General features: G+C 39.6%; 1 protein-coding gene across 1 annotated transcript; it reads left to right on the top strand.

Moving 5' to 3' along the window:
- Positions 1-2,875: 2,875 nt before the first annotated feature.
- On the top strand, positions 2,876-10,293 carry LOC133664266 (sorting nexin-16-like). The gene is made up of 5 exons (XM_062068779.1): positions 2,876-2,881; positions 2,999-3,085; positions 3,963-4,111; positions 4,194-4,263; positions 9,995-10,293. The coding sequence occupies exons 1-5, from the start codon at positions 2,876-2,878 to the stop codon at positions 10,130-10,132; spliced, it is 450 nt and encodes a 149-aa protein (XP_061924763.1). The 3' UTR covers positions 10,133-10,293.
- Positions 10,294-11,972: the final 1,679 nt, after the last annotated feature.

Raw genomic sequence — 11,972 nt, 5'->3', positions numbered from 1 at the left:
GGCCTACCAGACGTCAAAGTTGTAATTTCATAACCGCAGGGAATTCCAGTAAACCCACACTGTGTTGATGTCATTTAAATGAAAGTGAAAATAAAAGCTGAAACTCAGCAGTTCAAACAGCACATTTGTGGGGATTTCAATGTATTTATTTTTCAAGCGGTTTAAAACAGGATTTTCAAACCTTTTTGAACTTGGGGCCCAACTTTTCCACTACAGAGGGCCCAGGGTCCCTCCTCAAATATTAACACTGAATTAGTCCTCTTACTCTTGATTTCTCTATCCTCTTGTTGTGGGGCAGACTGGCTCGTACATGCACATGCACCTTCCGTTGTTGCCATTTCTAATACAAAGTAGCGTATATTTCGAACTTATATCTGACAGTGGACTCACTGAGGATACGATAAAAACTACAACGAAGGTGACAGGGTGCAGACGCAGTAAATAAGACCGCCCACAAAACACTGCATCCTGAAGCAACTGTCAGAAAGCGACATGAAGATGATCTGTAAAACATCATCTCTGCAACATTTTGACCAAAGAACCACCATTGCATGTTATGTAGACCACAAGGAACTGTTTAAGTTGTAGAAAAAAATCATATGACCCTTTTAATATTGGTTTGTCACCCACATTTCCCCACAGTTTGTTGGCATACAATATGATAATGTAAAAAAAAATCGTGGCGATTATACATTTACCGTATTTTTCAGACACACTTAAAATCCTTTCATTTTCTCAAAAATCGACAGCGCGCCTTATAACCCGGTGCGCCTAATGTACGGAATAATTCTGGTTGTGCTAACCGACCTCAAAGCTATTTTATTTGGCACATTGTGTCATGATAAGTGTGACCAGTAGATGGCAGTCACACATAAGAGATACGTATAGACTGCAATATGACGCCAGTAAACAACACCAAACCTTTAAATGTTCCATTGAGAATATAGAACATTACACACAGCGCTCAAAAATCGGTCAAAATATTTTAGTACGACCCACTACAGAGGGTCCCGGTTCCCTCCTCAAATATTAACACTGAAATAGTCCTCTTACTCGTGATTGTAATCGTATTCAAGAATTACATCTAACCTACTTACAGTTCACAACCTTGTCAATGATATGAAACCATGTGTTTATCACAAATATTATTATTTATTAACACAAACTTTAGGTTTAGGTCAGGCTCATTAGAAAAAATAAGTACTAACCAAATATACCTCATAAGAAGGGACTGTAAAATAACTGAATGAAAATGTATTTCTATACAATTATGTTGTGCTAAAATTTTAATAAAGTATTAATGGATGTTTCTTAACTTAATTATCAATACAAATAGATAAAAATATACAGCTTCACTACTCTATTCATAATACGTATATTTAATATTTTTGGCCACTGTAACATTACACACAAGTTGAACAGTAACACAGTGTTTGAATATAAGAAAATAAAACACTGTACTTTAATCAAGTGATTATTTGGTGTACCACTAGGTCACAGGTGTCAAACTCAAGTCCCGGGGGCCAAATGTGGCCCGCCACTTCATTTTATTTGGCCCTCGAAAGCCTAGAAATAATATGTATCAATAAAGTATTGTAACTTTTCTTTCTAAATTTATTCTTTCTTTCTATTTTTGGGAGAAAAAAATACTCCATGTAATTGCAAATTATGCTAACTTAAATATTGTCTAATTATGCAAAAATATATTATCGAACATTCAAACCATTTTTTAAATAGAAATAAATACTAATAATTATTATTTCAAAGCAAGTTATCCATCAAATTGTGCAATGTAAAAGTAGCAATAGACTTCATGGTAAAATTGTGAAATTTACTGTGGTTTTTACAGCAGTTTTCTCTAAATGAAAAAACAGTACTTTTTTTTACTGTAATAAACTGTGGTGCCGTTTTAGCATTTACAGTAATACACCGAAAAATCTACAGCTATTGATTTGCGGCAAAAAAATAAAAATAAAAACAAAATAAAAACAAACTGGCAGCTCAGGTGTCAAAATTTAACTGTAAAATTGCATTTTTTTTATTTACAGTAAAACAACAAATGTACATTTTACAGTAAAATGCTGGCAACTGAGCTGCCTTTTTTTAACCATAGAAACAGCAGTACTGTTTTTCCATTTACAGTAAACTACATTAAATTCTGAGGTGAAATTATTGCAACTCACCATATTTTTTTTAACATTTTAATTTTTAAAATTGGGGGCCCTCAGTGAAAACGACTTTGACACCTCTGCACCACATGGAGGCCACACAGTTTGAGAGTTACTGTGCTAAACTATTTAAAAAAAAAAACATTATCTTAGCTTTTGTGTTATAGTTCACAAAGCAAATTGCTGTTAGTGTTGTATCTAATATACCTCTCTAATAAAATATTTATTTAATTTTCAGAACATGTTGAGGGCCAAAAAAAAATGTCCCGCGGGGCTGTACTTTGGACACCTGGACGGCAACACCTGTGAAGCACACAGTGTTGACAAATCATCTACCTCTTAACTGCTGCTTACATGCACTATATTCCACACAACCTGCTTTGTGGTTCTGGTGATCCAAACACGAATAGTTAGTATGAGTAGAGCGGTCCGGGCCTGTGAACTCCCGCCAGCACTCCCACAGATGATCGTCAACGTTGATTCAGGTCAGAGTTTGCCCTCCGTGCATTTTGACGTCTCGTCTGCCAAGTGTGAGCTCTCATCTCACCAGAGAGAGGACGGACCCTGGGGTGATCCGACGCGTGATGACGCCAATGGTAGCGATGTGAAGGGAGGTTCATCGCCACTGCCCTTCACCTTGACACTGCAGGGCCATGAGACCCTTGAAGAGAGGTCAAAGTTTACGGTAAGATACCAAAGCACACGGAATGCATGTTATGTCACTTTGTCTTACTTGAACATAAAGCTGCATGTGGTGTTAAAAGGTGTATATAACCGTGCACACTAAAGTGCATACAGTATAGGAATTTAGTGTGCCCTTTGTGCCTTAGGTTTACAAGATTCTAGTCAGTGGAAGTCAAGGCGACAGCTGGATTGTTTTTCGAAGATACACGGACTTCTGCAGGCTCCAAAACAAGGTAAGGATGACCCGTCACACACTACACTCATACAATAATACATTTGTAAATGGAGGTTTGGTAGAGCACAAAAAATTATATACAAAACCCGAAACCAGTGAAGTTGGCACTTTGTGTAAATCGTAAATAAAAACAGAATACAATGATTTGCAAATCCTTTTCAATTTATATTCAATTGGATAGACTGATTGAATAGTAGTTACTGACAGTGGTTTTCGGAAGTGTTCCTGAGCCCATGTGGTGATATCCTTTATACACTGATGTCGCTTTTTGATACAGTACCGACTGAGGGATTGGAGGTCCGTAATATCATCGCTTATGTGCAGTGATTTCTCCAGATTCTCTGAACCCTTTGATGATATTACGGACCGTAGATGGTGAAATCCCCAAATTCCTTGCAATAGCTCATTGAGGAATGTCATTGAGAATTGTTGTTCTTAAACTGTTCGACAATTTGCACACACATTTGTTGACAAAGTGGTGACCCTCGCCCCATCCTTGTTTGTGAATGACTGAGCATTTCATGGAAGCTGCTTTTACACCCAATCATGGCACCCACCTGTTCCCAATTAGCCTGTTCACCTGTGGGATGTTCCAAATAAGTGTTTGATGAGCATTCCTCAACTTTATCAGTCTTTTTTGCCACATGTTACAGGCATCAAATTCCAAATGAGCTAATATTCGCAAAAAAAATAACAACGTTTCTCAGTTCGAACCTTGTCTTGTGTTTGCAGTCTATTCAATTGAATATAAGTTGAAAATTATTTTCAAATCATTGTTTTTTGTTTTTATTTACGATTTACACAACGTGCCAACTTCACTGGTTTTGGGGTTTGTACAACCTCCAACATTTCTTTCAATGAATGCTTTGTTGCAGCTTAAGGATTTGTTTCCTAGCGTCCACTTAGTTCTTCCTCCGAAGCGTTGGTTTAAAGACAACTATGATGAGGAGTTTCTGGCAGAGAGGCAAATTGCCCTGCAAACATTTCTGCACAACCTGACTCACCACAAACATATCATTAGCAGGTATGGCCTGGCATAAGACATGATATACAATTCTCTAATAGATTAACATATTACCTCAATTGTCCGCTTTGTGTGTTCCCAGTGATGCGGTCAGGCAGTTTCTGTGTATGACTGACCCACCAGGCCCATTTGACAGTGTGGAAGAAAGCAGGGTGAGTTTTACAATAAAAAATATTATAATAATAAGATTATATATATGTATATATATATTTTATTTTATTTATTTTATTTTATTTTTATTTTTTTATATAATATATAATATATTAAATAAATATAATAATAATAATAAGACTGCGATGAGGTGGCGACTTGTCCAGGGTGTACCCCGCCTTCCGCCCGTTTGTAGCTGAGATAGGCTCCAGCGCCCCCGCGACCCCAAAGGGAATAAGCGGTAGAAAAATGGATGGATGGATGGATGGATAATAATAAGAATGAATAATAAATACCAAACCCAAAACCAGTGAAGTTGGCACGTTGTGTAAATCGTAAATACAAAGAGAATACAATGATTTGCAAATCCTTTTCAACTTATATTCAATTGAATAGACTGCAAAGACAAGATATTTAATGTTCGAATTGAGAAACTTAATATTTTTTTTGCAAATAATCATTAACTTAGAATTTAATGGCAGCAACACATTGCAAAAAAGTGGCACAGGGGCATTTTTACCACTGTGTTACATGGCCTTTCCTTTTAACAACACTCAGTAAACGTTTGGGAACTGAGGAGACCAATTTTTGAAGCTTTTCAGGTGGCATTATTTCCCATTCTTGCTTGATGTACAGCTTAAGTTGTTCAACAGTCCGGGGGTCTCCGTTGTGGTATTTTAGGCTTCATAAAACACCACACATTTTCAATGGGAGACAGGTCTGGACTACAGGCAGGCCAGTCGAATACCCGCACTTTTACTATGAAGCCACGCTGTTGTAGCATGTGGCTTGGCATTGTCTTGCTGAAATAAGCAGGGGCGTCCATGATAACGTTGCTTGGATGGCAACATATGTTGCTCCTAAACCTGTATGTACTTTTCAGCATTAATGGTGCTTTCACAGATGTGTAAGTTACCCATGTCTTGGGCACTAATACACCCCCATACCATCACAGATGCTGGCTTTTGAACTTTGCGCCTATAACAATCCGGATGGTTCTTTTCCTCTTTGGTCCGGAGGACACGACGTTCACAGTTTCCAAAAACAATTTGAAATGTGCACTCGTCAGACCACAGAACACTTTTCCACTTTGCATCAGTCCATCTTAGATGAGCTCGGGCCTAGAGAAGCCGGCGGTGTTTCTGGGTGTTGTTGATTAATGGCTTTGGCTTTGCATAGTAGAGTTTTAACTTGCACTTACAGATGTAGCGACAAACTTTAGTTGCTGACAGTGGTTTTCTGAAGTGTTCCTGAGCCCATGTGGTGATATCCTTGATGTCACCAAATGAGCTAATATTTGCAAAAAATAACAAAGTTTACCAGTTCTAACATTAAGTTTCTTGTCTTTGCAGTCTATTCAATCGAATAAGCAGTAGGTTGAAAAGGATTTGCAAATCATTGTATTCTGTTTTTATTTACGATTTACACAAGGTGCCAACTTTACTGGTTTTGGTTTTTGTACTAATTAATGAATAACACAGGTATACAGGTATACAGTTACGGTGCGACAAGTGTTGTCTTATTTTAAAATGGAATATCTTGCAACATCAAATATTAGGTTAAAAACTACAATTGCATGCTAGTTAGTGAACTTAATTTAACCAGGAGGTAGACATATATCAGTTACAATTTCAGCTGTAAATCAAATCAATGCATCACAACACGTTTTGTCAGAATTGAGTACAAGTTTTATTTGGTAAAGATTTTTCTGAGTAACGTTAAAAGCAGATTGGAGACGTTCTGTGGCCCTTGCTAACGATGAAGCAGAACAAAACAAATCAGTGTCATCCGCATAGAAATTAAATTTGCCATCTGTTACATTATGACACAAGACATTGATACAAATAGTAAATAAAATGGGACCCAATATGGACCCTTGATGGACACAATTTTGAATAGAAAGCATGAACCTGAACCTTTTGTGTTCTACCACTCAAACAGTTATCAAATCATTTGAATGCTTTTAAATTCCAGTCCATTACAATATCCTTTGATCATGTAAATTGTAAATAGAAATTACAATTCAAAGGCCTACTGAAACCCACTAATACCGACCACGCAGTCTGATAGTTTATATATCAATGATGAAATCTTAACATTGCAACACATGCCAATACGGCCGGGTTAACTTATAAAGTGCAATTTTAAATTTCCCGCTAAACTTCCGTTTGAAAACGTCTATATATGATGACGTATGCGCGTGACGTCAATCGTTGAAACGGAAGTATGCGGACGCATTGAATCCTATACAAAAAGCTCTGTTTTCATTTCAAAATTCCACAGTATTCTGGACATCTGTGTTGGTGAATCTTTTGCAATTTGTTTAATGAACAATGGAGACTGCAAAGAAGAAAGCTGTAGGTGCGATCGGTGTATTAGCGGCGCACTACAGCAACACAACCAGGAGCACTTTGAGGATAGCAGACGCGCTAGCCGAACGACCTCACCTTGACTTCCTCCATCTCCGGGCCGCCAACCGCATCGGTGATCGGGTGAAGTCCTTCGTCGTACCGTCGATCGCTGGAACGCAGGTGAGCACGGGTCGTGATGAGCAGATGAGTGCTGGCGTAGGTGCAGAGCTAATGTTTTTAGCATAGCTCTGTCGAGGTTCTGTAGCTAAGTTAGCTTCAATGGCGTCGTTAGCAACAGCATTATTAAGCTTCGCCAAGCTGGAAAGCTTTAACCGTTTATTTACCTGTCCAGAGTTTGGTAGTATTGTTTATCTTCTGTCTATCCTTCCAGTCAGGGACTTATTTGTTTTGTTTTTATATGCAGTAAAGCCCGATGCTATCACGTTAGCTCAGTAGCTAAAGAGCTTCACCGATGTATTGTCGTGGAGATAAAAGTCACTGTGAATGTCCATTTCGCGTTCTTGACTCTCATTTTCAAGGGGATATAGTATCCGAGGTGGTTTAAAATACAAATCCGTGATCCACAATAGAAAAAGGAGAGAGTGTGGAATCCAGTGAACCCTTGTACTTAAGTTACGGTCAGAGCGAAAAAAGATACGTTCTGCACTGCACGCTAGTCCTTCACTTTCACGTTCCTCATCCACAAATCTTTCATCCTCGCTCAAATTAATGGGGTAATCGTCGCTTTCTCGGTCCGAATCTCTCTCATAGGAAAATATGAGCAGTCCTTCCTCCGGTGTCGTCACGCTACTTCCGGTAGGGGCAAGGCTTTTTTTTATCAGAGACCCAAAGTTGCGAACTTTATCGTCGTTGTTCTATACTAAATCCTTTCAGCAAAAATATGGCAAATGATCAAGTATGACACATAGAATGGATCTGCTATCCCCGTTTAAATAAAAAAAAATCATTTCAGTAGGCCTTTAAAGGAAGAAAGATGAAGAACTAACCAGGTGCAGTAATTTACAGGTTTTTCGCAGGCAGAATGTGAAAGGCTGGATCGTCTGTAGCCCCCAGGCCTTGAGTTTGACAACTGTGCATTAAAATGTCAGAATTTTGTATGGTTAAGATGTTTTAACATGCAAAATGTTTCAAGAAAAGCCTTAACACACAGCTAATAATATAGTAGTTAGTTTGTCATGACCTGTGATGTCGGGTCTGACTTCCTTTTGGTATTTCCTAATTTCTGTTTACTTCCTTTTCTTTATTTTGTTTCCACTTCCTGTTTTGAGTTGTCTTGCAGTGACTTCACCACTGCTTCTTAGTGCTGTTCTCACTACCTGCTCACACTTAGTGATCAGTGTTCTCACCTACTGCCAACCCGAGTCAGGCTTCTTTATATTCCGGCCTCTTCATTCAGTTGGGGCTGGATCATTGTATTTCTTACTGGTGTTTGTTTGTGCTTCTCTGTAAGCTCTCTCTAGGCTTAGCTTTCGCTGCTTCCTGTGCACTTTGTCGTTGCACTAGTTTTTGTTTTCCTGTTTATTAAACACAGTTTCTCTTTACTCTGTACTCTGTACTGTAGTACTCTGAGACTTCTGGAATCCGTCCTTTGGGGGAATTGGGGTGCTGTCATGACCTGTGACGAAAGGTCTGGCTTCCTTTTGGTATTTTCTGTGTTTTCTTCCTTTCCTGCGCTCTTATTTTGTTTCCATTTCCTGTTTGATGTCTTGAAGTGACTTCACCACTGCTTTTCACACCTGCTCGCGATTAGTGGCCAGTATTCTCACCTGCTGCCAATCCCAAATAAGCTTCGTTATATTTCGGCCTTCTCATTCAGTCGGGGCAGGATCATTGTATTTGTAACTGGGTTACAAATTCAGGGTTGGAATTGGGGGTTAAATCACCAAATGATTCCCGAGCGCGGCGTACGCTGCTGCTCACTGCTCCCCTCACCTCCCAGGGGGTGAACATGGGGATGGGTCAAATGCAGAGGACAAATTTCACCACACCCAGTGTGTGTGTGACAATCTTTGGGACTATAACTTTAAACTTTAACTGTGTTTTCTTTGTACTTCGCTACTAATGGACGTAAACTCTCTTTAGTCTTAGCTTTCGCTGCTTACTGTGCACTCCCCTGTTGCGCTACTTTTTGTTTTCCTGTTTATTAAAGGCCTACTGAAATGCGATTTTCTTATTTAAAGAGGGATAGCAGGTCCATTCTATGTGTCATACTTGATCATTTCGCGATATTGCCATATTTTTGCTGAAAGGATTTAGTAGAGAACATCGACGATAAAGTTTGCAACTTTTGGTCGCGGATAAAAAAGCCTTGCCTGTACCGGAAGTAGCAGACGATATGCGCGTGACGTCACCGGTTGTGGAGCTCCTCACATCTGCACATTGTTTACAATCATGGCCACCAGCAGCGAAAGCGATTCGGACCGAGAAAGCGACTATTTCCCCATTAATTTGAGCGAGGATGAAAGATTTTTGGATGAGGAAAGTGAGAGTGAAGGACTAGAGGGCATGCCACAAATTAGTTAACAAACACCTCCCCCCTCCCGTCCATATAACCCGCCAATACAACTCAAACACCTGCACAACACACTCAATCCCACAGCCCAAAGTACCGTTCACCTCCCCAAAGTTCATACAGCACATATATTTCCCCAAAGTACCCAAAGTTACATACGTGACATGCACATAGCGGCACGCACGTACGGGCAAGCGATCAAATGTTTGGAAGCCGCAGCTGCGTACTCACGGTACTGCGTCTGCGTATCCAACTCAAAGTCCTCCTGGTAAGAGTCTCTGTTGTCCCAGTTCTCCACAGGCCAATGGTAAAGCTTGACTGTCATCTTTCGGGAATTTAAACAATGAAACACCGGCTATGTGTTTGTGTTGCTGCAGCCGGCCGCTAATACACCGCTTCCCACCTACAGCTTTCTTCTTTGCTGTCTCCATTGTTCATTGAACAAATTGCAAAAGATTCACCAACACAGATGTCCAGAATACTGTGGAATTTTGCGATGAAAACAGACGACTTAATAGCTGGCCACAATGCTGTCCCAAAATGTCCGCTACAATCCGTGACGTCACGCGCAGGCGTCATCATACCGAGACGTTTTCAGCAGGATATTCCGCGGGAAATTTAAAATTGCACTTTACTAATCTAACCCGGCCGTATTGGCATGTGTTGCAATGTTAAGATTTCATCATTAATATATAAACTATCAGACTGCGTGGTCGGTGGTAGTGGGTTTCAGTAGGCCTTTAAACACAGTTTTACAAGCACGCTGCCTCCACATCTTGGGGACAATGTGCACACGTATACATAGTTTATGAATTAATTTTGTTGAAAATGATTTTACTGTTGGTTTAGGCTTTCTGTGAGACGCTGGAGGAGACCAACCACCATCTACAGAGGGAACTCATGGAAAAACAACGAGATTTTGATAATTTGACACACATCCTAAAGGAGAGAGAAAACTACATAAACCTGCTGATGAGCAAAGTCTAATGGGTTTATACGCTTAGGAAATCTTAATAATCCAAAAATGTTCATATTATCAACGATTCATTTTAACTGACTTTATTGCAGTTTTGGTAACTATTCACCAGTATTGTTGATCTCTTGCTGTCCTTCAGTCATTTTTTTCCCCACACATTAAAGGCCTACTGAAACCCACTACTACCGACCACGCAGTCTGATAGTTTATATATCAATGATGAAATCTTAACATTGCAACACATGCCAATATGGCCGGGTTAACTTATAAAGTGCAATTTTAAATTTCCCGCTAAACTTCCGGTTGAAAACGCCTTTGGATGATGACGTATGCGTGTGACGTCAATAGTTAAACAGAAGTATTCTGACACCATTTAATCCAATACAAAAAAGCTCTGTTTTCATCTCAAAATTCCACAGTATTCTGGACATCTGTGTTGGTGAATCTTTTGCAATTTGTTTAATGAACAATGAAGACTGCAAAGAAGAAAGCTTTAGGTGGGATCGGTGTATTAGCGGCTGGCTGCAGCAACACAACCAGGAGGACTTTGACTTGGATAGCAGACGCGCTATCCGACGCTAGCCGCCGACCGCACGGATGATCGGGTGAAGTCCTTCGTCCTTCCGTCGATCGCTGGAAAGCAGGTGAGCACGGGTGTTGATGAGCAGATGAGGGCTGGCTGGCGTAGGTGGAGCGCTAATGTTTTTATCATAGCTCTGTGAGGTCCCGTTGCTAAATTAGCTTCAATGGCGTCGTTAGCAACAGCATTGTTAAGCTTCGCTAAGCTGGAAAGCATTAACCGTGTAGTTACAGGTCCATGGTTTAATAGTATTGTTGATATTCTGTCTATCCTTCCAGTCAGGGGTTTATTTATTTTGTTTCTATCTGCATTTGAGCCCGACGCTCAGTAGCTAAAGAGCTTCGCCGATGTATTGTCGTGGAGATAAAAGTCACTGTGAATGTCCATTTCGCGTTCTCGACTCTCATTTTCAAGAGGATATAGTATCCGAGGTGGTTTAAAATACAAATCCCTGATCCACAATAGAAAAAGGAGAAAGTGTGGAATCCAATGAACCCTTGTACCTAAGTTACGGTCAGAGCGAAAAAAGATGTGTCCTGCACTGCACTCTAGTCCTTCACTCTCACGTTTCTCATCCACGAATCTTTCATCCTGGCTCTAATTAATGGGGTAATCGTCGCTTTCTCGGTCCGAATCGCTCTCGCTGCTGGTGTAAACAATGGGGAAATGTGAGGAGCCTTTCAACCTGTGACGTCACGCTACTTCCGGTACAGGCAAGGCTTTTTTTTATCAGCGACCAAAAGTTGCGAACTTTATCGTTGATGTTCTCTACTAAATCCTTTCAGCAAAAATATGGCAATATCGCGAAATGATCATGTATGACACATAGAATGGATCTGCTATCCCTGTTTAAATTTAAAAAATTCATTTCAGTAGGCCTTTAAAATAACAAGTTATTATATGAATTGGCCACTTGCAATTAATGTCCTCTAAAGGGCGCCACAAGATAAATGAAAAATACTAATCTTAGGGCTGAGTCATGCATATTAAGTGAAATGTCATCAGTCATCCCTGAAATTTACTCACATGATTTAATTTGTGTGTAGAAGTACATTTGTCTTGGGGGTACTAAAGGCTATTAGGTATTTTTATTGTTGAATTTGACAATTGCACATGTTCTGTCAATACCAGTTGCCAACTTTTTCAAAATTAAATGAGGTACACTTTATTGGCAAGGCTGGTTTGTCCTTTTTTTTGCCTTTTTTTATTTGTGTTTATAATATTTTAATCAAATTACAATTGAGTTACAAGCTTGTTTTGGAATGCATGGG

Source organism: Entelurus aequoreus, linkage group LG14, assembly GCF_033978785.1.
Source record: "Entelurus aequoreus isolate RoL-2023_Sb linkage group LG14, RoL_Eaeq_v1.1, whole genome shotgun sequence".
NCBI classification, from domain to species: Eukaryota; Metazoa; Chordata; class Actinopteri; order Syngnathiformes; family Syngnathidae; genus Entelurus; species Entelurus aequoreus.
Note: the sequence above shows the minus strand (reverse complement) of the source record. Positions and strands in the feature narration are given on the sequence as shown.